This window comes from Symsagittifera roscoffensis, chromosome 2 (genome assembly GCF_963678635.1).
Source record: "Symsagittifera roscoffensis chromosome 2, txSymRosc1.1, whole genome shotgun sequence".
NCBI lineage: Eukaryota > Metazoa > Xenacoelomorpha > Acoela > Convolutidae > Symsagittifera > Symsagittifera roscoffensis.
The window spans coordinates 1424657-1451072 of record NC_087063.1 but is presented as its reverse complement, the minus strand read 5'-3'; the positions used below and the strand labels follow the sequence as shown (position 1 = coordinate 1451072).

General features: G+C 34.7%; 3 protein-coding genes across 3 annotated transcripts in view; 2 read left to right on the top strand and 1 right to left on the bottom strand.

Annotated features, from left to right (window-relative positions):
• LOC134839262 (uncharacterized) overlaps nucleotides 1–26416 on the top strand; it is a 354799-nt gene that overhangs the window by 77105 nt on the left and 251278 nt on the right. The gene's annotated exons all lie outside the window — the stretch shown is intronic.
• Nucleotides 6177–26416, top strand: part of LOC134838926 (tRNA (32-2'-O)-methyltransferase regulator THADA-like) — a 77076-nt gene continuing 56836 nt past the window's right edge. Inside the window, exons 1-3 of the mRNA XM_063854254.1 lie at nucleotides 6177–6275; nucleotides 6353–6426; nucleotides 10672–10847. Coding sequence (XP_063710324.1) covers nucleotides 6180–6275; nucleotides 6353–6426; nucleotides 10672–10847 — 346 coding nt within the window. The 5' untranslated portion in view covers nucleotides 6177–6179. The remainder of the gene's footprint in view (nucleotides 6276–6352; nucleotides 6427–10671; nucleotides 10848–26416) is intronic.
• On the bottom strand, nucleotides 12654–17699 carry LOC134840478 (neuronal acetylcholine receptor subunit beta-4-like). Its single transcript, XM_063856295.1, has 4 exons — nucleotides 17624–17699; nucleotides 14856–15052; nucleotides 13696–14038; nucleotides 12654–13132 (listed from the first exon to the last, which is right to left on the bottom strand). The coding sequence occupies exons 2-4, from the start codon at nucleotides 14934–14936 to the stop codon at nucleotides 12654–12656; spliced, it is 903 nt and encodes a 300-aa protein (XP_063712365.1). The 5' UTR covers nucleotides 14937–15052; nucleotides 17624–17699.

Sequence of the window (26416 nt, the reverse complement as noted above, 5' to 3'; positions counted from 1 at the left end):
TGCTCAATTCTGACATGTGGGCATGTACTCAAGGTCATGTGGATAGTAATTTTTTTCCGTAGTGATTATTTAGTAGTTTTTAAATTTTATTAACCAGTTTATTTATAACTGAAAGTTGCTGTGTAGTTTGTTAATTTACCAACTCTGATTTTCAATATTTTAGCTATTGCAATCGGGTACTAGACTTTTTTCCTGTAAATAAATTTAAGCACCGAATGGTCAAAAATAGAAATGGTAAATTTAGGTTCAGTTCTTAATTAATTCTTATTTCATTGTTTGTATCTCCGGCACACTTGGCCTGGAGGTAACGAATACGCCTGGGACGGCAAAGGCCCGGGATTCGAATCTGACTTGACCTGTTTTTTTTTTCAAACGGGAAATCTTCCATTTCACAAAAAAACTGTCAGCGCATTATTTGTCTTATGTTTTGTCGGCTTAGTTGTCATATTGTAGAATAGTTGTTTGTTTTTGTTTTTTTAGGCTATAGTTGCTTTCAGTGTTCTGATTTTACTAGCTTTTATGTTTTCTTTTTTTTTTCGCTGATAACTTTACTCAGCCCAATTGATTTCAATCTATTTTTTATTGGCTGTGACCTAATGTTGATTGTTTTCAAGGAAAACAAAAATTTTATGGCACAAAATGCTACAAATCTAAATCTTCTTAATGGCCATATTGCGTCTTTGTGGTGCGTGTCTGTGTTTTGAGGGTGAGGGGGACTTATCTATACAATATTTAATCGGCGTTTCACTTAACACTTGTTTGAGAAATCCCTATGTTCTCATGTTTAAAGCTTTTTCAACGTTTTGTTTTTCGCGTGTTTAGCGAAGGAGTTTTTGCACGTTTAAGCTATCTCGTATAATGTAATGCTTGATTTTGGTTTGGTGACTTTACTTTTTCCTATATTCGAAACGTAAAACTATTAAAATTTCCATTTCATAACTTAGTTAACAAAAATTGAAAATATCAACCCTATGCTGGGATGCTGTCAAGGTACACTCAGTGATTGCAAGTATTTCGTCCAAGTATGACTGCTCAAATTCGTTTGTTTTTCGAGATATGGCGTTTTTCATGATTTAATTTTTTTTCAAAAAAAACTAAGATATAAAAAACTAACCGAACTTGAAATTCTCAATCCTATAGTAGAGTGCTGTCAGGGTGAACTCAGAGGTTGCAAATTTGGCATTCAAGTATGACTGCCCCATCTTTTTGGTTACTGAGATATGGAGTATTTCATGTTCGGGTAGTTTTTTTTCTAAATTTTTTGAAATAATGAAAAAAATCAAGAAAACGCCATATCTCAGTAACCAAAAAAATGGAGCAGTCGTACTTGGATGCCAGATTTGCAACCTTTGAGTTCACCCTGACAGCAACCCACTATAAGATTGAGTATTTCATGTTCGGGTAGTTTTTTTTCTAAATTTTTTGAAATAATGAAAAAAATCAAAGAAAACGCAAGCTTATAGTGGGGTGCTGTCAGAGTAAACTTCGAGTTTGCAAAATTGGCATTAAATTATGACTGCTCGAGTCCTTATGGTTCTCAAGATATGGCGTTTTTTATTATTATTTCCAAATTAAAAAAAAAACTTATATATAAACAAAATTAACTTGAAACCGAACTTGAAGTTCTCAACATTATTGTGGGGTGCTGTTATGGTACACTCATAAGTTGGAAATCTGGCGTTCAAGTATGACTGCTCAAATCAGTTGGATTTTGGTGATGTGGCGTTTTTTATGAATTCATTTTTTTTCTCCAAAAATAAAAAATAACTAACAGAACTTGGAATCTCAAACCTTGAGCGGGGACTTGTCATCTTGGAATTCTGAACCCTAATAGTGGGTTTCTGTCAGGGTTTGTTCAGTAGGTACTGTCAGGTTACAAATCTGGTATTTAATTTTTACTGTTCAAATCTGTTTTAGCTTCCAAGATATGGCGTTTCCCATGGTTTTTCTATACTTCTTCAAAAAAAAACAGATTTAAAAATAACTAATAGAAATTGAAATTCTCAACCCAATGGGAAGAGGCTGTCAGGGTACAATATAGGGTAGCAAACCTGGCCCCATATTTTTGTTTTTCGAGATATAGGGTTTTTTATCAAATAGATAATCGTTTTTATCAGATAGATGAGTCTAGTTTATCTATCGCTGTTTCTGTACATGTTTTCGGAAGCTCTTTTTTTAACGATGTCCTGCGCTAGTTATTTGAGTCTCGTTGATTTGTTTTTGGCTCCAAGTGTTTCTGCCAAGGTATTTTTCGACTTTATTTTTGTTAGATAAAGTTTCTTCCGATGCTTATTTAACATTCCATTGTTTTCGCATGCATTTTTATTTTAAAAACTAACCTTTTTTGATTTGTATCGCAAGTGGTGCGAAGCTCAGCTTCATCTGTTTAAAATTTTTTGGATTTTTATTTTGAGTAAACGTGTTCGGCGTAGTATGTTAAATTCGCTTAGTCAATTCATGTTGCGCAGTTTCAAGAGCGAATATTCTTCATTGCTTTTGCCTGCTTCAAGAGGGATGGGTCGTAAAAATTTTACTTTAACAAGTTTTATATTTCGAGTGTTTCATACCTACAGTTTCGTTTCGTTTTCGGCTTAACGAGCGTCGACCCAAGTTTTTTTGCCGTAGTTTTCGCTAGGTAATTAATTTTTAAGGCGCAATGCTTGTTAAGGCTGTTTATGGGCACCGTCCAAACCAAAGGTCTGAAATTTTGTAGATAATTTTTCCAAGTTATCTTTTCAGCTCAATAGTTCAGACTCTTTATAGGTCGTGATGATTTTTGTATTTTTTTTCAGGAAAAATCTCACAGGTTGTTTTTCAAGTTCAGTTCATTTCCAATGTTAGAAGGAAGGCAAAATTCAAGAATGCCCAGAAAATTTGAATGACCTGTACCCGGCGAAATAACAAAATGCTCCATTGATGCAGTTTTCCTTGAATGCGATAATTTCAAGAAAAATATGCTAATCCTTAGCTATTCTTGAAATTCGAATAGCGTTAACGTGATAAACTGATTTCGTCGAAACATGTTCAAAATTTTTTAAATCAACTTTGTCTTGGTTTTTTTTGCATTCTTCCAACCATATGTTGGATATACTATTTTTTTGATTTCATTTAATTTGTAAGATTGTTTTATATATTGATTTTTTATTATATGATTGAACTTATAGTTCCGCTTAGTAAATATCAAATAAATTTTGCTGTCCCTTGTTTCAAGCGCATTGAAAAACCATTATTTTTGTGAAGAGAGCAATCGTGGCGGAAGGGCTGAAGTAAGTGACTAGTGTTCAAAATTTTCTTTTTCAAGGATTATTTTCTCTCCAGGCGTTCTTTCTGCTTTTAGTTCATTTTATCCATGCATAATTTGGTCCCTATGAATATATGTGATGGTTAGAACTTAATTATAAGCAGTTTTTTTGCTTAGAAACATCTAGTAATTTGTACTCAATTGATGTAGGAATATCTTATTTTTACACCTGCGAGCTATAGATAAAATGACTAATCTTTTTTTGAACCTATGTCGCAAGTATTGGTTCCATTGGGGCATCTTAACGGCTTTTTATAGCAAGTGCTTCTATATTCGATTAGTCTTAAGTTAACAGAATTAATGCATTTTTTTTCATCAAATGAATCGAAAAAATTTATTTGTGGCAAACAATCAAAATTCAATTTCAGAAATTTTCCAACTCAATATATCTCGCAGTTTTTTGAAATGGATTTTTTATGCAATTTGGTTTTATGCTTTCCAAGCTAGTGTGGATGCCTTCAGTTTCTCATATTCCAAATTAGTACATGCAAATTTGTCTGTTGGTATTGTAGCGCTTTTGCTGCATTGCATTGGCAATTTATTAGCTTATGTAGCTGCTTTATTTATGGCTAGTGTTACTAAATTGTCAAGGGCTCATGGCTCAGATGCAAGGACAGGGGACTTCAAATCTCGTGGTTGCAGAATCGAATGCGCCGCTGCCAAAAATATTAATTTTCAAGGCTTATTTTTACTTTTTCTGTTCTAATTTCACTTTTTAGAGATGCTATTGTTGTTTTTTCGCTACTGTTTGCGAAGGGAATACTAACTTTCGTTTCATACTTGATTTTTGTGTTCGTATAATTTCGTTGACCAATGAAAGGTCAAACTGAAGGGTAGTGAAATCTTCGAAAATTTGTTGAAATAAGATTTCATGCTGCAAAACAGCATTGAAGAGTCCGATTTGATCCATGTAATTTTCAAATGATTATCTCCATTTCACATTAATGTCTTCAGTTGTCAAGATTTATTACCCTTGCATTGTCAAATTTATTGCAACCGAGTACTATCATTTTTTTCGCAGAATTCATTAGTTGACTCTATGAGCATATAGTTTTTCAACTCCTAATTTTGCCCGTTTGGCGTATTTTTATGATTGCTAATGGTACAAAAATTGAGTTCCAAGATTTTGTTTTGGTTTAAAATTTCCTACGAAATTCTGTTGGCGTGTTTTCTGCTTTGTTGGTTTCTACAATCTACATTTTTGGTAATAGATGGTTCGAAAGGCTGATCGCGATTAATTGTGTGCATTCGGAAAGATTTGAAATCATTATGATCTTTGTATTTTTAAATTATCAGTTTGTTTAGTTTTTTTTGGTCCACTTAACTTGTGCTGGACCCTAGATATTCAAAGTTTTTTCGATCTTTTGTTGATCTACCGGTTTTTGAAAAAAAAACAATGTGTTTTTTTTCAACATGTTTTCTCACAATTTATTTGCTGAAAATGGTTTCAAATCCACCTATGAGTGAAAAGAACTGAAAGAGTCCTCAGAATAACTTAAATTAGCGGTTTTGCATTCTTACAAAATCAAATAAAAACAACGTTGATTTTTTTTCTTAAATAGTTTGACAGTGTAATATTAAGTATTGGTTCGCGCATTTAGTGCAAGCTAGTAATTTAATTTCTAAAATTTTAATTAAAACAAATCTGAGCGCAAATTGTTTTAAACTTTATCAGAAAACGAGATTTCATCTGATTGCAAAATTTGAAAAAAGGCCGTTTTTATTATCGTTTCACTTACTACCCTTGCGATAGCAAGGGTTTTGCAATCGGATACTAGACTTTTTTCCCGCAAATAACTTTCGGCCCAGAATGGTCAAAATTCGAAATGGTAAATTAAGTTCTTAGTTAATTCTAACTTCTGTGTGTCCGGCACCCTCGGTCAGGAAGTAGGGAATACGCCTGGGACGGAAAAGGTCCTGAGTTTGAATCTGGCAGGACCTGTTTTTTTTTCAAACGGGAAATATTCCGTCTCACAAAAAAATTTCGGCTTATTTTTGTCTGCTTATATTTTGTCGGCTTAGTTGTCATATTGTATAATTGTTGTTTTTTTTTAAGATACTTTTGCGTTTAGTTTTCTGATTTAACTCTGATGTTTGTAAATTTACTAGTCTTGACTTTAAAAGTTTTATTTTTTCGCTCAAAAACTTTATTCTGCCCAAATGATTTCGGCCTCTTTCTCATCGGCTTATTGTTCTAATTTCGATTCGTTTCAAGGAAAGCAAAATTTTTATTTAACAAAGTGCTAAAAACCTTAATTGAAATTCTAGTTAAAGTTTTTCATGTTAACAATTTTTTTTCTGCTTTTGTTTTTCCTTTTCTTTCGACTTGATAGATTTTGGCCTATGTCATATCGGTTTTACGTCCATATTGCGTCTTTCGACGAGCGAAAAAAAATTTGCGTTTTTGACTTTGATACCGTTTGGTAAATTTTATTCCGATACTTATTTCACATTCCATCGTCTTCGCATTATTATTTGTTTGAAAACTAGTATTTTTTAAAATTCTAGTTTTTTTGGTCATTTTCGATTTTTTTTCTTCAATTTTTTTTCTGACTTAGCGGCTTTCTTGTTTTGTATCGCAAGTGATGCGAAGCTCAGCTTCGCCTCTGTGTTAATTTTCTTCCTTTGTTGAACTCCTAAATTACATTGAATTACTTTTATCTAGATTTTAGTTTTCAGTTCAATTTGGCGAAATTAATTAAGCTAGCTTTAAAGTATTTGTTACATAGTCATTCATTTTTGTAGTACAAATGGGGCGCTTTTTTACCGACAACGGATTTAAGATCAGCTACCTCTAGCTCTCGTGACTCTATTACGCATCACTTCAAAAGGTGTCGAAACATTGCTGTCATATTTTTATTTTATCTTCAGAAGCATAATGGGTGGTGAAAATCGTTTTACTGTTAAACATGCATTTTCGAAAGCTGTCGAATCTTTTTCTTCTACAGAAAAGTCTGTTTTTGATAGTTTCAAGGTGAGTTTTCCCGAAAATTTAAGTAAATTATTCAAAAGCTAATTGACATAATCATAATTTACGAAAGCTTGATGCAGGATCCGGACGATGTGCAAATTTCGGAGATACTCGCATGTCTGTTCACAACTTCTGCAAGGAAAAGCGCATCCATGTAAGTACAATACTCTAAAAACACCCATCATTTTAACGTAAGACCACGGGTGCAGCAGATTAGCCATTGTGTCTCCAAATCAATTCTAGGCGTTGTAAAAAGTCATGAACGAAAAGGACACATTTACATAGGTTAATTGTGTTTTTGGATGTTTCCAATTGCCAGCCTACTAACACAAAAAAGTGAAGCGATTCACACTATGATTTTACTATTTTGGGGCTTTATTTTGCTGGGGGCTCTAACGGGCTTTAGTATCGTGTAAATACGACAATTGACTAACTTGATCTCTAAGTTGATCTCTTATCGAAAATTGGCCGTTTCTTTGCTGGACAAAAAACCGAACCAAGAATTTAAAGTTGTTCGTTTTTATTCGAGCAGGTAAATACATAATTGCTGTCTAATTAAGGTGCAGGGTTGGTTTTGACATAAATTTGAAATAGTAGAGAAATAAGTTTTAAAAATTTCATTGGATTAATCTTTGTAAATTTTTGCTTTTGAAGCGTCATTCGACAAGCGTTAGAGCTTTTTAATGCTCGTTTTGAATTATGGTCCCATAACAGCCACTGTGGTACTGTTAAACATTACAATAATAAAACCAAAATTTATGTAATAGATTATAAAATAAGGTTTAAGCTGAAATCATATTAGAATTATCAACAAATAAGTTCGTAAAAGATATAAGCTTTTTCGATTATCTGCCACCACCTTGATTCGTGTATATGATAAAGAATTTTTGATTTTGATAAACTTTTTCCCTTATAACCTTATTTTATGGGTCACAGTTTTGCCTGTCAACTGGTATTTTGACAAATCCGTCCATTTGATCCATTTGAAATACTTTGAATAGATTTTACTTTTTACCAAGCCAAATCGGAGATAAAGAATTAAATTTAAAGAGCGAGTAGTCGCTTTCTCCTTTAAATGAGCAGCAAATCTCCTACATAAGTAGAGAAATTACTTGGGTTTTGCGGAAAATCAGTTTTTTGAAAATTACACACTTCCTTATCAATACAATATATGAATTAAAAAATTAAAACAGGTACATTCAGCATTAGCCAAGTGACCGTTGCGCAGATTCGAGGACGTGAGTGGCACTCCTAATCAACAGGTCTGAGATTCAAATCCGGAACATTGAAATAGTTTTATTTTTTGCTCGAATTTTTGCTGCTTTACTGGTGGCAAGTGTTTACACAAGCAAAGCTTGTGTTATAGTATGAACTTGCAAATATTGTTGCGACGCAAATATTGTTGCGGCGCAAATATTGTTGCGACAAAATGTGTTCATTTTTGAAAGTGTTCATTTTGATCAATAACCAGCTATTAAGTACAGCCAATGCTAATGATATAAACGCAGACTAGTATATTACAAATAGGACTTAAGCTTCAAGGTTTCATGGATCTGTAGCGTAGAGGTAGGGAAGGAGACCGCTACAAAATAAGAGTATTCGAACCTAGGAAGGGTCGGATGTTTTTAATGAACTTATTCGTATACTAGCCAGAATGCGTCCGCTCTATAAATTGAGGCATGTTATTTGGTAATTTTTCAAATTGATCGGTACTGCTAATGCGTCATAATTGGCTTGCGTCACTTAGCAATTATGTAGCCTCATATTTGGCGTGCGTCACTTAAGAAGTTTTGTAGACTCAAAGTTTCACTCATTCAGTTTTTCCCAGTAGCGTTATCGGTCATGTTTTTACTTGTGCATGCGAAGTGCAACTTCGCCTCTGTGTAGTAAAGTTACAAGCGGTCGTGGAGCAGATGTGATACCCCTAATCTCAAAATTGATATTTAAATTTTTTCACAAGGTGTATTTTTTATCTTCTCGTTTTTCCTTGTTTCACTTTGTTTTGCCTGTTAGAGCTCTGTTTTGCATTTTTCTTGCTTGTGTTTTGCGACGCACAATAGCTACTCTGTGTAAATGGTGAGACCACACTTCTGAACCAGCTTTTCGTGTTCGAATAATTACAAATTCTACCGCCATATTTCTAAACGAGTATCGCGTTTTGTGTTGTTGAAACATCCTCAGCTCAAATCATGCCATAAACTGTCTGGGGCGCTTAACTTCTTGTCAAAATGGTGACTATTTAGAGGACCTCCGAAATTGAAAACGATCGAAAAAATTGCTGACGTTTTTTCAAAATTCGCTGCCACCCTTGCGAAAGTGCTTAATCTACAGAAAAGTTATTTCTCAGAAAATGAAGAGTGCCTATTGACTCAAAACATTTTCTCATTTCAGTATTTCATAGCAGCTATACATTATTTTGTAATTCTGAGAAATTTGGATCTTTTTAGCCCAATTTCTCCATTTTCATTTTATTACACTTGCGAGAAGCAAGGATATTTGTTGCCTTCGGGACATTTCTCTTCTAAAAATTAAATTTGTTCACGACTAGGTTCAAATCCGGCTAAGAACTTTTGTTTCAAGCTGAAAGTTTTGAGTTTCAAAAATTTTATCGGCCTATCGTTTGTCTGCTTATATTTTTGTCGGCTTTTTTGGATTGTCACCGATTTGTTTTGCTTTTAAAAATTTCCGATGTAAATGATTTTTGCTGATTCTTTTTTGCAATTTGTTAATTCACTAACTCTGACTCTGACTTTGTTTAAATTCTTTTTTTTCGGTCTATGCTTTTTGTGTTATGGTGCGAAGTCGAAGATACCTTTAGCGCTTTTTGAAGGTTTAAAATTGAATTTGCAGATTGGGAATTGTGATGCTCATGCAAACTCTGACCCATAGTGCGTATCATATGGTTGGCCTCTGTAACTTTGATGAAGTCATTCATAAATTGTTAAGGTGACTTAAGGTAGGTCCAGAGAAAAAATGGTGAGACTTATAGAACAAAGTAATGTTCATCAAGTTTGTGTCTTGTTGAATTCCAGGGCTAAAGTTGAGACAAATCCCGGCAAAACAATAATGAAGTCAGTGGTGGTGAGAAATTCAAAGAAAAAATATTTGCTATGGGCGAGCTTTTAAAGTCAACAAAAAAGAGTTTGAATTTGAATTTTGCAATTAGCTTAGACGTTGAGCGTGAAATTGAATATGGACTTCGATTAGAAACTTTCTTATCAGGACGCTCGATTTTTGTAGATTAGATTATTGTAAGATCTTTTCCATGCAGGACTCCTAAATACCTAATGAACCAGACAATCAACTAAACCTCAATTGCCGTGGTGTAGGAGTTCCCGACACACACTAACCGCGACGATTGCTTTCAAAAAACCAAAGTTCCTTAATGTTATATGTTTATTTAATTAATCGTTGGGACAAGCTTTGTATGGTTGTAATCATATTAAAATGTAATCTATCTATCTATATTATATTTAAATGCGAGTGACAGCTATCTCCCATGTTTAAGCATAATAATTTTGCATGTTTAACGGAAGTTTGAAGATATCAATCATGTTATTGGAATCTTTGAGGGTACTCTCAGGGGTTTGTGAATCTTGCCTCTGAATAGGACTGCTCAAAATCTTGCAGTTTTCCAAGTAGCAATTATATTTTTTTCATAGTTTGAAATTCCTAACCTGTAGTTGCTGGGCTGTCAGAGTTATCTCAGGGGGTGCAAATTCGGCCTCCAATTAAGAATGCTCAAGTCATTTTTGTTTAAGAGAAAAGACGATATTTGTGATTTTTTTGGAAATTTTCAGAAAACTCAAATTACAAAATAATTCGTTTAAGTGAAATTCCCAACCCTGTAGTTTTGTACTTTCAAAGATGGCGAATATTGCCATCAAAAAAGACTGCTCAAATATTGGTTGTTTCGAGATTAGAAAACTTAAGGTGAAGTTTCTCAAAATTTGAATTTCCCAACGTTGTAGTTGGGTACTGTAAGAGTACTCTCAGTAGTTGCAAATCTTGCGTCCAAATGCGACTGCTCAATTGCTTTCAGTTTCCCAGATGTGACGTTTCTTAGTTCATTTAAAATTTTTCGAAGAACTTATATAAAACTTGACAAAATTTTATGGTTCTTCAAAATTTGTTTAAAAAACGTGATTTAAAAACTTTGCAAAATTTTTAATTACGAACCCTGTAATTGGGTGCTGTTAGAGTACACTCAAAGAAAAGTTTTTTTTGAGTTGTTGAAAATTCGAAGCACCGGAGGTGCGGCACACGCTAGTATATTCTAAAATAGAGTTATTCTGCCAATTAATGACTATCTATGTGACTCCTTTTGAAAACTGAGTTCAATATTCTAACCTAGGGCGTTTTTTGGCTATTTAATCGTTTGATAATATTTTCCTTCTAGTCTTGTGAAAACGGCACTGCTGGACATTGAGAGATGCGTCAATATCTGGACTGTTGTCTCTTCCACGACGGAGGGAGAACAATTCACTGTTCAGGAAATCAAGCATTTGTCCATCGCGTATATTTGGATGTTGGACTATGTCGATGGAGGCCTTTGTATGGTGCAACTTGAAAAAGGTAGGCTTTTTTGATGAAACGAGTAAACATGCGCCAAGTTATCAAGATAAAAAATCATATTAATTAATTAGGTGCAACTAAACTAATTAAGGGTAACTAAACTAACTAAGGTACATGAACTAACTTGGTGTGACTAAACTAACCAGGGTGTTAACTAGAGGGAACTAAACTAACTAAAGTGGGAATTCTGATTTTTGTTTCGGTTCAAGTTTCTGCTTCGGTATTTTCGGCTTTTTTACCGCTTTATGAGTTTTCCGATATTAATTTCACATGCTAATGTCTTGGCATGTTTTTCTCCAAAACTATCTTTCTTCATGTTGATAGATCTTGCAACATGTTTTTGTGTTTAAATTAATAAAATGTACCAAATTATGTCAGAAACAATTATAAGGAAGTGAGTAAACAAAAAAAGAGAAATTACTTTAAGTAGGCACCGGGCCAAAGGGAATTTGAGTATTCAAGCTTGAATATTTTTTTTTGCTCTAGGAAACGCTTGTGCTTCACCGCTCTTTTCTACTGAGTCCACTTTTTTACAACCTAACTCGCCAGTTTTTGTGATCATATTTTGTGATCAGTTTCAGTATCTGTTGTGATCTGGTTTAATTCATTGATTTAAAAGAATGTGTTTATCAGCTTTATTTAAGAACTTCATTGCTTAATATTTTGTTTTACTATTAAATATTGTGTTAGCTGCTCAGGGCGGCAAGGCAATATGGCCTAGTTGCGAGGGTAATTAACTAAAATCCTATTTGTTGTTTTGGAGGTGGATGGAAACTTAAATTTTTTGGCCTCTTAAAGCCCTCTTATGCCATTTTTCTCTTGTGTTTGCGAAGTACAGCTTCGCATATGCGTTAGACTTGCGATGAAACTAAATGCGTTATTTGAATTGAGGATTTTTTTTTTGGATTTGAAGTTATATATTTATTTCTCAAGCGCGTTTCTTGGATGTGTACGCGTTTTGTACTGAGTAAATCTCCGCTTACGCGTCAAAAGCGCGAAATATATCACGCCTTAATTTCCCCAAATTGGCCGAAATGGCAATTTATAAACTCCATAACTTTACGAAAAATGATCACAGGTGAAATATCTTTTCAAATTTAAGCCCAGGACTACAATACCTTTTGAATGATATAAAAAAAAATTCCGTCAAAAATGGTTAGCTAAAAAGTCAAAATTTGTCTGAAGAAAAAAAAAAACCACCCCGAGCACAAATATTTCGTTAGGAAAGTCGGAACAACAAGACTGCTCCTATACCAGATCAAAGCCCCGAATTTTTCCGACTGCACTTTAAGGCCACTTAAAAAGTTTTTTTTTGATAAAAATCGAAAGAATTGAAAAAAAAAGAAAACCGTTTTTTTTTCTCTATTTATCACCCCACGCGCTGATGCAAGCTGCAAAGTGATGTATTTAGCTTGTCATATCGTAATAATAAGAACAAATGACTTGCCTCAGTTCAGTTTGGAACGCATTGATCCGCCGCTTACGCGTGTTAATGAAACGCAATGTATCGCGCGTTGATTATCTCAAATTGTCCGAATTAGCAATTTTCAAACCCCCGTAACTTTACGAAAAATGATCCCAAGTTCCCAAATTAAATATATTTTATAAGTTTTGAACTCCAGGCATCAAAATCGCGTAGTTAAAAAGTCAAAACTTGACTGAATGTTAATAATAAAGTAACCCAAGCATAAATATTTGCTTTTTCTTCGAAAAGAAACAATAATTCAAAGGTGAAGCAGGTACTAAAATTTTACCTTGAATCGAGTTCGTTCTCTGTAATTTGCTGTGAATAATCACGAAAATGCATTAGATGTTTATATATATAAAGAAATACAGAAACCCGGATAACAGCAAAACAAAGTACAGTATAAACATGAGGCGATCGATCACTTTTGCCAAATATCTCCATTCATTGGCCACTGATTGTGCTTCTTCTTTGTCTTCTAAGCTAGATTTGTTTCGGCTGACAGTCATTTCGTGGGATTTTGAATAGTTGACGGCATCTTGGATGTTCGAGAACTCTGTTTGGGTCTGAGCTGTTGATTGTGTACAGTTTTCGTCATTCTTGGGACTTAACAATTTCATCATCCCAGAACTGAGGATTAGCTGGATAGATTTGGGCATTTTAGTATCTGGTGATTTGTTGTGAATACCAGTGACAATCATTGATTCTGCAATCGACATTACTATCAGAACCACCGAGTAAATAACGAGACGGCCGAAAATAGGAAAGTCGCCTTTTCCAGTTGGCGGTAGAATTTCCGACAGAACCAACAGTTCCACAACTTTATGAGCAGGGTGAACAAATTTTGTTTTTACCTTTTTCGAGAGAGGGGTTTTACTTACTGAGAATCTTTGCGATGTTACTAGGGGAGGGTTAATGAACCAGTTTATGCGATTGTTCACGTCTTTAAATATCTCAATTATTGTGGTTGCAGAGCAGTTTACATTTTTTTTGCTTTTGTTTGGAATAAGTCTTAAAAACTGTTCACGCCCAAATGTGTTTGTTTTGGCAGTGTGGCCTTCATTTTTTTCCAAATTCACTTCATTTCCTTTGTTAAAAGGAAGGCAAGCTCCACTATTGCTCAACAAAAGTGTAAAGGTCACGAAAAACGTGATCGACTTCTATTTTCGAAAATGGAATTTAGTTTTCAGATTTCCCAGCGGAATCAAAAATTTTATCTTTTGGTCCAGTTTTTTTAATAAAACGTGTTCGACTTCTAGTTTCGAAAGTGAAATTTTTATTTCTTAGTTTCCAGCGGAATAAAAATATTGCTCTTTGATCCAGAACGATATGATATTCTGGGTTCCAAATTTTGTATTTTGTAGTTGAGTTTATATTGTTAACCCTGGGCTAGAAGGACTGTCACTCCGAGTGAAATTTTTTCTCCACAGTCGATCGGAATGAGAAATCCCAGAAGAGGAAGTATTGCCAACAGGATTGAAGGCACTATCAATACCACCACATAGAACGTCGGTGTTCGTCTGAATTTTAAAGTGTATTCGATTTGGTAGTAGTCGTACCACCAAGATACTTTGAACACCCTGTAGTTTACGGGAGGCAATAACTCCCATTGACCCTGTTGTTTATCTAGAATGGGATCGTTTATTTCTCCCTCCAGACCATGAATCTCATCTAATGTGTAGTGCGCTACCCCTGCTAGCCATTGAGATGCAGAAAGATTACACTTCTGAAACATGAAAGGCTAATGAGATAATTTTTTTAACTCGCTCTTCTGTGATGTCCTTGACCCATCTAGTCAGAATGAATGCTCGGACCAGGCTTTGTTTTGCTCTGTCAGCACTCTCTGTTTTGCGGAAAAAAAATGTCGCAGTCCGTTTTTTATAAAGAAATTATAGAAAGTGTTTTGGAAAAGTTTTTTTTTTGTAAACGACCATGAACGTTGTTAAATCATGTGTATAGGTCGTGTTAGTTTTTTGATGCTTCAAGGAAGAAATATTGTATTTTTCACGTTCGAATTTGATTTTACGCGGTTTGACTTTTGATATCTTTTCAGGTTCGATTCAATTTTGGAAGTCAAATTACGCTCTCAAATTAGAATTTCCAGTGATTTTACAAAAAGTTATTTATTGATTCAGTTTTCTCAAATTCGAATATTTTTATCGAAAAGATGCCAATTATGAAATAGGATTTTTTCAGTTTTCTTGAGTTCATTGACACTTTTTCAACTGTCTGCTAGCTATTTTAAAGTTCCATTCAATTTTTTTTTGCTAAAATAAAGGCAAGTTATGCTCTCGAAAAACATTGGTGCTAAAGATTTGAATGGTTTCTAATCTCGAAAATGGATTTTAATTTTCGAAATTTTCAGCGGAGTAAAGAATTATCTGTAGAAATAGTTTTCTCAGATTCATAAAAGGTTCCAGTACCTCAAAGAAATTGAAGGTGCTACTTATTTTTTTTCTTTAAAATGAAAGCAGGAAATTTTTCAAAAGCTAGTTATTGAATTCTTGGCACTTTTCCAACTAACTGTTGGTTATTTTATTCACCTGAGAGTCAAATGGAAAATATCTGAATTTCAGCTGACAATAGACTCGAATAGTCATTACAGATGTCTTTGCAACCACCATTCCATCGTAATAAATAGCCTGGCCATAAAATTCTTCATGATCAATTCCTGCAAGTCCTGGAAACACCACATCAGGAGTCCACACGCTATTTGGAGGAAGGTAGATGAAATCCACGCCTTCATCAGTGATTTACTGTTTGTTGTCTTATAATTTTTTTTATTTAGCGAAAGTCGAAAATTTATAAAAACCCATTTCCCTGAGCAAGTCGGAACAATATTTCGAAAGAGCAATTTTTAGGTAGTTATTAAGTAAGGATAAACGCATTGATTTTTAACTGATTTTTGTCGTTTTTTTTCCAGAAACCTGTCTTAAAAATTGTTCCAAATTTTAGTTTTAGCGAATTGATGGTTGTTTTTATTTTCCAAACTCAATTTATGCGTCAAATTAACAAACTTGCGAGCTGTGAAAAAATTCTTGAATTAATTTTGTTTTTTTTTTCCAATATTTCCAAGGAATAGCAAAAGTGGATAATAAATTCAAAATTGGTTATTTGAATCAAAGTTTATGGACCCTCAAAAATTATTAGATTCAAAGAGCTGTTCGGCCTATTTTTAGTTCATCAACACTATTCTTACTGGTTTTGTTTGATTTTTCAAATTTGAAAGTTTTTTCTGGCTAATACAATCGTAACCAACTTCAACAGTCTGTTGAAAAAAATAAAATGTCTTGCTTTTTTGATTATGATCCAAAATACTTTGGTTGTTTGGTCTGTGCATTTGAAGGAACTAGTAATTTTTCCGGAAAAAAAAAGAATTTTCTTGAAAATGTGAAAAAATTTGGTCTTTGTTTCTGATGAAACATCAATTACTGACACCTATTGTAATCGTAAAGCGCCTTCATGACAAATTACTGGGGCGCGTTTCCCGGTCGGACCTTGTTTTTTGTTACGATTGTTTTTGGGTATTTCAATTTATTGTTGGCTCATTGGTAGTCGTCTAATTTCTTGTTGGCTTAGTTTTCTGAATTTTTTGAAATGATCAGTTAAGTCCCGCTTAGAGGGTATAGAAAGATCTCTCATCCTTGTAAAAATAACGTCAATGTGTAAATAATCTCAAAAAAAGTGTAAACGATGTCTTAGTTTCCTGGCGTGTTTTGTTATGTTTTTGTATTTCATGTCATATTATTGCCATAATTTTTCCAATGAATGTTTTTGAAATTATTTTTTTCCAAGTTTTCATTGTTCTTGCGACATAATAAGGTAAAAATCACTGATTCTGATTCATGGAAGTTTTAGTCTGTTGGTTTTTGCAAGTTCTGTGGACTCGAAATTTCGATTTAGAAGTTCGATTTTTGTCGTTTTAAAAAAAATTCTATCCAGTAATTATTTTTTAAGACTTGGTGGTCTTCAATGTTCTCGTCTATTTGAAATCTGTTTGAATTGTCCAAAACGTTATTTTTATAACTGTTTAGTAAGTTGTTGTTAGTGCTAGTTTTAAGCTCGGCATTGCGTTTCTTGTTTTGTTTTCCTCAAACTGAATATCGTTTGAGGCTTAAGTTAGATGTAGTTTTTTCGGTTAATTTTTTTGTCAAATTATTTTTTCGACCTTATGGCTTTTGTCTCATTTTCTATCGGCGAGCTTGCCATGCTATGCGTTTGATGTATTACATGAGTTGCGAAGCTCGGTGTTGCCTGAGTTAGAAAAATAATCAACTTCTAGCGGAAGAGAAATTTTTCGATTTTTTTCGTCTCACTAGTCTTCGATAAAGCTTGTATTTTGTATATGGCTCTTCTCGCTAAGGTTTATTTTAATGAGACATGGAAACACAAGTTGGAAGCAGAGTAAAATTTTTAAAAATCCGATAATTGTATGACTCTAACTGTAAGGTTTATTTTACGTTTTTCTTTCATATCGTTCTCGCTGTTGACTTGTGGTCCTTTTCGCGGAGAAGAATCGGCAACATTACAACCTTTCAGTAGAGATATCCCATTGGTTTTTGGATTTTTGAATGCATTGTTTTTTCTTTTGCCGTTTTATATATATGTTGAGGCCAAAAGTTAATTTTTTTAGAAGCTTACTATACTGGCATGTTTTGAATCCCCTGTTTTTTTTGCATTTGGACAAAAAACAAGGGTTTTTTATCTTTTTTTTTCATGATTGACCATTCTTTCTCTATCGCAAGTTGCATGTTGTGCGAAACTTCACTTCACCTATTGTAAAAGTAAAAATCACTGGCCTCCGACATCTTCTGGGTTCCACTTAAGTTGCGGAAGGCTGTAGTTGATATTTGTCCATATTCTCATTACGGCAACATTCTGTATTGTAAATTAAGCTTGTAAATTGGCTATCGCACAATCGATACGTGCTTTTACCCGAAAAGCGGCAAGACCTGGCTGTTCGTGTAATGATTTGATTTTAATAGAAGAGTTGTCTTAAGGTCTTTCGCGTGGTCATCAAAAAATATCCACTCGCTCGATTTTTTTAATGCATCTTTGGTTTTTTATCCAACCACTAATTTTTCCCTGACACACTTTGGTTTCGCCTTTTTCTCGACTTGAAAGTGCGTATCGCAAAAATAATTAGGAGGAATTTAGTGGTATCATATCAGAACCTTCTTTGTCATGATTTGAGCAGTATAGAAAAAACTCAAAACAGTTCGCTGTGTCTTTTTATATCTTCGCTGTGTCTTTTTATATCTTGTGCAATATTAGATTATACGAGAAATCAGATTCAAACAATATATCTTACGGTTATGCGAAACCGATAATAGGCGATTCTTTTCGTTGCGTACTGTAGTGCTGATTGTTATCAGGGGTGACTCGAGTCCAACAGGTAGTGTTTTTTTAGAGCAATAAGAGAATTTCCGGCAAATAAAAAGTCTACGACGACAAAATGGTTCATATAGTGATTGCTAAAGATTTTTAATGAGTCGATAATCGTAGTTCAGACTCCTATACAGGTCGTGATAATTTTTTCCAGGATAAGTTTAAAAATGCTCTAAAAACTACAGAAAATGCATTCAAACATTAATGCAGTTGTGAATGGCCTCAGGGGCTCATGTGCACTTTTCGAGTTCAATTTAAGTTCATTGCTAAAAGGAATGCAAAATTCGTTCTCCAGCTACGAAAGAGGAAATGGCGTGGAAAAACGTAATCGGTTTCTAGTTTCGAAAGTGGAATCAATTTTCAGAAATCCCTGCGGAGTAAAAACTTTCCTAAGACTCCAGTCATTTCAAATTGAATTTATTTTTTAAAATACAAAAACGTCATATACTTTTTTCTTGGAAATTCGAAAATAGTAATTTTTTTCAAAAATTAAGTCAGTTTTTTTCTGTTTCTTTGCTTTCATTGACTCTGTTGTCTGTTGGCATAAATAGCAAACAATCGTTTCCCTGAAAACATGTTTTGTTTTGAATAATGTAAAGATGCTGGGAAAGGCGCAAATCGCAAACAGGGGAAATTTACCAAACGTCATTGCCTGTAAAAAACGAATTGCTTCCTTGCCTGTATTTCGTCTATCTTCAGCAGTTGGTATATATCGAGCGCAAACACAACGGATAAGTTTGAACTCGGAATTGTGTTAATCGTTGTCTTGTTCAGCAATTGATCGACGAACATTTTCTCCTCTTCTCGACTTTCGAAGCCCTGAGTCCATATAAGCGGCAACTGGTATAAAATCAGTATTTTCTTCAACATTTTAAAATATCTTTCCGATTTTTGCTTAGTTTTTTCTGACTAAAAAGTGGAATTTTCAAAAATTAGCAATCTAAATTCAGATATCAATTGATGCTTAATAATTCAGTTGCTGTTAAAATTTCATCTGCCGATCAGAATAGATTTTTTAAAAATTGAACTGAAATTCAAACGATTTTCCTTGGCGGATGAAATTGAAAGAGTTAGCTAGAGATAATTTTTCAAACAATTGAAAGGTTTTTGATTATCTGAATTTTACGTTTCCGTTGTAGGCAAGTTATAATTTAGTTAGTTTTGGGCAAAAATCAGCAATTTGAGACATTTTTATTGCGAGATTCTGAGTGCTATCATTTCATTTGAAATCATTTTATTTTGCCAATTTAAATCTTTCATTGAAAATACCAACGGACTATGCGCTACCCGGCCCGATATATTTTCATAGATCTTCTGCGAATCGCAGAAACCTCGGTTATTTTACAGTCGATGCGATCACAAGTGAGGCGTAATACTGAAAGCTAGCGAATAAAAAATTGAAAAGGAATAAACAGATTCGAAAAAAGTGATTTTTTTTTTTGGAAAAAATGATTATTTCAATCTTATAAAAACAGCCGAGAGTTTGATGTTTTCAATGATAATTCAAAAACTTTCCTTAAATTGAATTTGGTAAATATGGAAAATGCAATTGTATGCTGTCGGCCATTTTAGGTTTTGTTTCTGATTTTAAATTTCCGAAGATATGGAACCATTTGGAAGTCAATCTGGAAGATCTTCCGTCAATCTGGAAGATTTGACCATTTTAGTTACAGTTTTTGAAAAAGAAAGCGTCGTTGGATTTCCCCGTCTATTGTTACGGTTGCAATAATTTCGTTGTTGTTTCATGTAACTTATATTAAAGAAACTTGTACGTTCACTTATCTGTTTGAAGCAATGGAGGTGAGTTACACGCTAGTAACAATTAATTGGCGTAAATGTCCAACTGGCACACTTGAGTAGTAAGTCACCTCTTCGATCAATTTTTTCGGTTAGTAATTATGACTTTGCGGTGCATCTGTGTCCTAAATCGGCAATGTGATTTGAGGGCTGGGTTTTTTGAAGCTAGCTTAATATCTGTTACAGCGGTAAATTTCACTCTCCTCTCAAAAACCCAATATGGCTCAAGAAGATCTAGGCCGTGATTTTTTTCCAACTTAAATTTGGAAGAAGTTAAATCAGATAATAGTTTTTTTTGGCTTTCTTAAACCTCTTTCTTTGATCACTTGAGCTGTATTAGGATAATTCTACACAAGTTTTTCCTCATTTCCCGTCGTTTGCGCGTTCATTTCTTTCAGCGCTCTTTCAATGCCTTAGAAAATTTTACCTGTCTGTCTCATTTTGCTATTCCTGCGTGAAATAGGAAATGCGGCCCAGAACTTGTTGTTGCCGGCTCGATAAAGTTTTTAAGAGTCGATGGGTGTACTGAAAACTCTTTAGGTCCTGCTAGTTTTGGATTAATTGAGCCATCTCTCCCATTTCTCACCCCCACCGCACCGTAATGACCAATTGAGCTATGTCCCCCAGCCTAGAAGTAAATTATATCGAACTAAAGCAAAATTCACATGAAAGATAACGTTGTCAAATGCTCTCTCGCCAAATCGATCTCTCCACATAAATTCCTGCAAATAATAATGTTCGTTTTAGTTTGTTCACGCTCAAAATTGATTCAAGTTCAGTTAGTTTCCTTGATTAAAAGGAAGGCAAAGTCTGTTATCGATCAGCGAAAATGTAAAATTTCGAGTTTCGATAATTGATAATAATTTTGAGGTTTCCCAATGGAATAAAAATTTTACATTTTGTTCCAGTTTTTTTCCAAATTAAGTTAAAAAAAACAAGTCAGTTGAGTCTTTTCCAACTTGTCTGTTGTCTATGTTTTTTGTCGCCAAAATAAAGGTTAAAAAATAAAATGTTTGAAGGTCTTAAAAAATAGATTCTGATTTATTGAAAATTCGTGAATTGACATTTGGGATAAAATATTGGTTTTGGATAGATGCTTAATAAAATATCAAACGATCAGATATATGAGTTATTAAATGATATTTATATCAAAAAGATTCGACCATTATAGATCATGCATATTTCTACTGAAATAAATCTCAAGAACAGGACGAAAAAGCAAAGCCTCGGTCGTAGATACGATCTTCTTACCACAATGCATCGAATTCTATTATATATTTAAATGCGGGCTGCACTATCTCGCCATGCTTAAGCTTTTTAACGTATTATTTTTGCACGTTTAAGCTATATCGTATATTGCAATGGTTAAGATTTTTTCGATTTTCCAGTTCAAATTCAGTGTTTATTTCATCAAGCTTGAAATTAGCAACCCAATCGTGGGATGCTGTCAGGTTTTTCCCAGTTGTTGCGATTTTGGCCTCCATATATGATTAACGCAATCCTTTTAGTTAACCAGATAAGGCAATTTTCACCCTGTAGTTGGGTGCTTTCAATGTACTCTCAGGGGTTGCGAATCTTGCCTTCAAATTTCACTTCTCAAATCCTTGTAGTTTTCGAGATTTGACGTTTTTTATGTTTTTTTTTCAAAAATTAAAAAAACTTTATTCTAAAAAATACAGTTGTTGGAAACTGTAAGTGTACTCTCAGGGGTTGCGAATCTTGCCTCTGAATATGACTGCTCAAATCCTTGTAGTTTTCGAGATATGATGTTTTTTAGGATATTTTCAAATTGTTTCAAAGAACTCAGATAAAAAATTTCACAAAATTTGAAGTTCCATCTCTATAATGAGGCTCTTTCAGGGTAATCTCAGGAGTTGCGAATTTAGCCTCCAAATATGACTGCTGAAAACTCTGTTGTTTTTCCAGAAACTTCCTTTGTGATTTTTTAAAATAAAATTCGGATAACTTAAATTTATTTTTTTTTCTTAAAATTTTGAATTATCCAACGCTGCAGTTGGGTACTGTAAGAGTCTTCTCAGTAGTTGCAAATCTTGCATCCAAATGCGACTGCTCAATTGCTTTTAGTTTTCGAGATGTGACGTTTCTTAGTTCATTTTAAAATTTCTCAAAGAACTAAGATATAAAAAACTTTTTTTTTTAAATTTTTTAAAATTGAATTATACAATTTGAATCAAAAAAATACTTACAAAATTTGAAATTACCAATTCTGTACTAGGGTGCTGTCAGATTACACTCGAAGGATGGAGATCTCATTACCAATATGTGCGGTTTTTAATGAGTTGTAATAAGTTCGAAGCACCGGAGGTGCGTTGCACGTTAGTATCACCGATTTCAGCGCGACAGCTAATCGCCGTCGTCGAACCGAATTCGGTGATTATAGACCATGGCCAAAATTCCATTAAGCTATGCAATTCAAATAAATAACTTTAGTCATGTCGAACTGTTTAGTCCTATTGATTTCAAGGAAACAAATTTATTACGACATGTTATATTCAGAATGAATTGAATTTCCATCATCCGTATCTAGAAAGGCGATTAATGTGTTTGCAAACACTGTATCAACCTTAATAATTTGATAATGTTTTTTTCTTGAAAATTTAAATTCTATTTCTTTTTTAATTTTATTTTGTTTTAAAGGAATCGTTTTCCATTGTCAATGCTTACTCTCAGGAGCCTAGTAAAACCCCGTGATATCTGATTTGCTCAAAAAATAAGAATCTAGTTAAGAATAAGGACACCCTGATTTTGGGTTTTTGAAAAATATCAAATTGACTACGTACAAATTACAAAAAAAAATAACTTTCGCTCGAAAGTCAGGAAAAAAGCCCGATATGACTATCGAAAGAGTATGGCACATTGTTAAAAATCTCGACTTCCTTTGGAAAAGGATAGGAATAGCTAAAAAGGTGCCTTAGATGTTCATAGAAATAAAGAAATACAGCAACCCAGAAAGCAGCAACACAAAGTACACAATGAACATCAGTCGGTCGATTACGTTCGCCAAATACATCCATTCATTGGCATTATTCGTGTATTTTTCACCGTCTTCATGTTCTATTCTAGAGGTGCTTCGGCTGCCAGTCATTCTGTGGACTGTGTCGTTGACAGCTTCTTCGTTATGCTGCGAGTTAGCTTGTGTTTGAACCGATTGCGTGTCATCATCTTGTTCATTTTTCGATTTGATAAATTTTATGATCCTAGATTTCAGAAATCGGTCGATTGATTCCGGCAATTTTCTTTGTGATGTTTTGTGAATAACCGTGACAATAATTGACTCTGCGATCGACATTACCATCAGTGCAACGAAGAAAATCACAAGGTGACCGAAAATGGGCAAATCGCCTTTTCTTGTTGGCGGTAGAATTTCCGACAGAACCAGTAGCTCCACAACTTAACCAGAACAGGGCGAACAATTTGATATTTTATCTTTTTGAAGTGGCCACGCAAAATCAGTTGCCTCTATAAATCTTCAGAAAAGGTCGAGTCAAGATTTGAATGACATATAAAAAATTTTTAAAGTTTTCTCTAACCGTTTCTCAGCCGGTTTCACTTTTTTGCTTTTAGTCTAATTTCGATCGAGTAGAGATCGTAAAGCGTATGATAAGCTATAATTGCTATTTGTGATGTTTTGTGAATAACCGTGACAATAATTGACTCTGCGATCGACATTACCATCAGTGCAACGAAGAAAATCACAAGGTGACCCAAAATGGGCAAATCGCCTTTTCTTGTTGGCGGTAGAATTTCCGACAGAACCAGTAGCTCCACAACTTAACCAGAACAGGGCGAACAATTTGATATTTTATCTTTTTGAAGTGGCCACGCAAAATCAGTTGCCTCTATAAATCTTCAGAAAAGGTCGAGTCAAGATTTGAATGACATATAAAAAATTTTTAAAGTTTTCTCTAACCGTTTCTCAGCCGGTTTCACTTTTTTGCTTTTAGTCTAATTTCGATCGAGTAGTAAAGCGTATGATAAGCTTCAAGTAGTTTTTTTGTTGTTCATTTTGCAGCTTTTGTAGTAGGTTAAAAAGTCACAATTGTCAACAGATTTTGATATTACTGTGGTCGAAATCTTGTGCTACTTGCACAGGAACCTGCTATCCTTGCGCTTGTTTTGAAATAGTTTCCGTTTTCCGAGAATTCAAGCCAACCTTCTAGAGAAGCTTTTATGTAATTTCTTCTGAAGTGCCAATGAAGACACTTATTCGGGTCGATTGGCTCCTATTTTTAAGTAGTTCACGCTATCCGAAAAGACCCTAAAGGTTTGATTTACTTTTGTTTTCAAATGAGCCGAATGAAATCATCCTTTGATCCAGTTTTTTCAAATTGGGTTAGTTTTGTAAAAATGGCCAATCTTACAAGATGCTTCAAACTGAAAGATCTTTTAGAAGTGATATAAGTTTAAAAACTTATAAATCACTTTTATCGGTTTCCTTGAGTTCATTGACTCTTTTTGACTCTTTTACAGGTTGTCTGTTGGCCTTGCTTTGTTTTTTGTTCCTTTTTATCAATACCTTAAGCTATTTTGCTAGCAAACAATTACACCCTGATCATTTTTACTTTTGCCGCTCTACTGCATACTATTGTAGTACATGAACCAACCTGAATTTCTAAGACTAGATTTATATTTTCAAGTTTCGGCCAGATTGTCTCTAAATCTCTATTGTTGACCCTGAGCTAGAAGAACTGTCACTCCGAGTGAAATCTTTTCTCCGCAGTCGATTGGAATGAGAAGTCCCAGAAGAGGAAGTATTGCCAACAGGATTGAAGGCACTATCAATACCACTATGTAGAATGTCGGTGTTCGTCTGAACTTGATTGTGTAATCAATACGGTAAAATTCGAAAAATGACTCCCCGTATGTCCCCGTATATACCCTGTACTTAATAGGCATCAGTAGCTCCCATTGACTCTGCTGTTCATCAAGGAAGGGATCGGATATCTCTCCCTCCACTCCATAACTCCCCTCCAACTTGTAATCTTCCGTGCCTGATACCCATTGACCGGCAGAAATGATGCATTGCTAAATCACAAAAATGATAAGTTAAATGAATCTTTCAGTCTTTTTACACACATCAGCTAGTTAGCTTTTCAAAAAAAAACAGTCACAGTACAAAGAAGTCGCAACTTTTTTTTCAAGGAAAAAATGAACAAGTTTTTTCTTTGTTTTTGTGGCTTTTTCTGCACTTGTTTCAGATATACTGTTGAAAGTATGGCACCAGCTAGATGAAGTTTTCAAGTTATTTGCAAGGAGCTAACCGGACAAAAATTTGAGTAACTTCGCTTTGAAGGCGTAAATAGCCAGTATATCAAAAACTGTTTTCGAGGTTTTCTAGCTAGAGATGAATCCTTGCAATTAACAAAGAATTTGGAATTGATGAGCTTTGGAATTGATGGCTGATGAGCTTGACTTAGACTTAAAGCAGCGTAAATTTATAAGACAAAAATTTAATTGGTCCAGCGTCAAAAAACGGTCGTATCTGTTTTGACGATAGAAACAAAAAATGTCCTGGGGGATCCAAATGACGCCGCCTTCGAGTGTTGGATCCGACTGCGTGACTCGCCAGGTTGCAAATAGCGTCAAGAAGTTCAGGCTGCTCCCTCTGCTAATTCTCACCTTCCTCCTTCGATCCGGCATTAATCCTTGCAACCAATACATGCACCGTAACCAATCATTGTCTAGTGTGATTGCCTTAAAATTTACCATGATTTTTTACTGCCCACTCTGCACTTCTACGTACAGTTTACCTCTCACTGGAGCCAGCGCCACTTTCTACGGTAACACAACATCAATCCCTTAGACTAGACCGGCTCACGCTACTGATTCCCAGAACCCTCTACTGACCAATCTCACAAACTCGTCGCTACTTTCTGTAACCAACACCCAACTGACAAAAGCCACGCTTAAACTCCTACAATTTAATTTTAATAATTTATCTAGGAAAGCCGCCGAAATCGCCGCTTTCCTAGCCGAGAATCAAATAGCCCTTTTCCAGGAAACCAACTTGAGAAAACGAAGTCTTAACACCTCCCCGATCCTTTTATACTCACTCATCTGTAAAGACAAAATTAAAGGGGGTTTTAGCCTCTTCTTTGCTATCCACGAATCTACAGAGTACGAGAAAGTAACTTCAAAAACCGCCAGTATGCTAGAGGTTTTGAGTATCTCTGTGGTAGCTAGTTCGTCGAAGCATCGAAGCAGTATTTTTTAATTGTCCTCCCGGTTTTTCTTCATTCCTCACTGATCTTCTGGTTCCTGGTGATGCTCTGGTACTGGGAACGCCAATGCTTTTTCGTCCCTCCGGAATTCGAGTATCGAAGAAGATCAATGTGGTCAAGTATTCTCCAATTAAATCACTGAATCCACTTTCGCATTATTAAATGACGACGACCAAACAAGAGTCCATTTTAGTTCTGATGCACAACATTCCTCGCCTGATGTTTTCCTAGCATTGCAGTCCCTTTTAATTGAACCTGAAACTCAATCAAATCCTAGGCTCTGACCACCTCCCTATTTTTATTGAATTATTCTTTGATAACTACATACTTTTCTCCGAAAATACATACATGAATTTTCTCCGTACTGATTGGCGGCAATTTACCGAGGAAATTGAGGGAGTGTCCTTGCTTCAGGGGTTCCTTCCTCAATTGCGGCCGGAGAAAAATTTCGGGGATCTGGTGCTCAGGGCAGCACGTCACGACATCCCCTCCGGGCGTCACCGCCAATACGCACCCCGTTCTCCGGAGTCATCTACTCGTGGTTGAAAGAGAACGCGGCGACCACAAAAATTAGCCCATGGAAACCACCCAGCACTCTCGTTTCAGAACTTCTCAACTTTACTCCCAACTCATGAATCAGAGAGAAAAAACAATAGAAATAATTGGCGTAATTTCTT

Coding starts and splice junctions, on each gene's coding strand:
- LOC134840478 (XM_063856295.1), bottom strand. CDS start 14,936: ATGGTGGTTGCAAAGACATCTGTAATGACTATTCGAGTCTATTGTCAG. Junction 14,039..14,855: donor ATTTTCCATTTGACTCTCAG/GTGAATAAAATA, acceptor TTCATGTTTCAG/AAGTGTAATCTTTCTGCATC. Junction 13,133..13,695: donor GACAGTCCTTCTAGCCCAGG/GTTAACAATATA, acceptor CTGCTCATAAAG/TTGTGGAACTGTTGGTTCTG.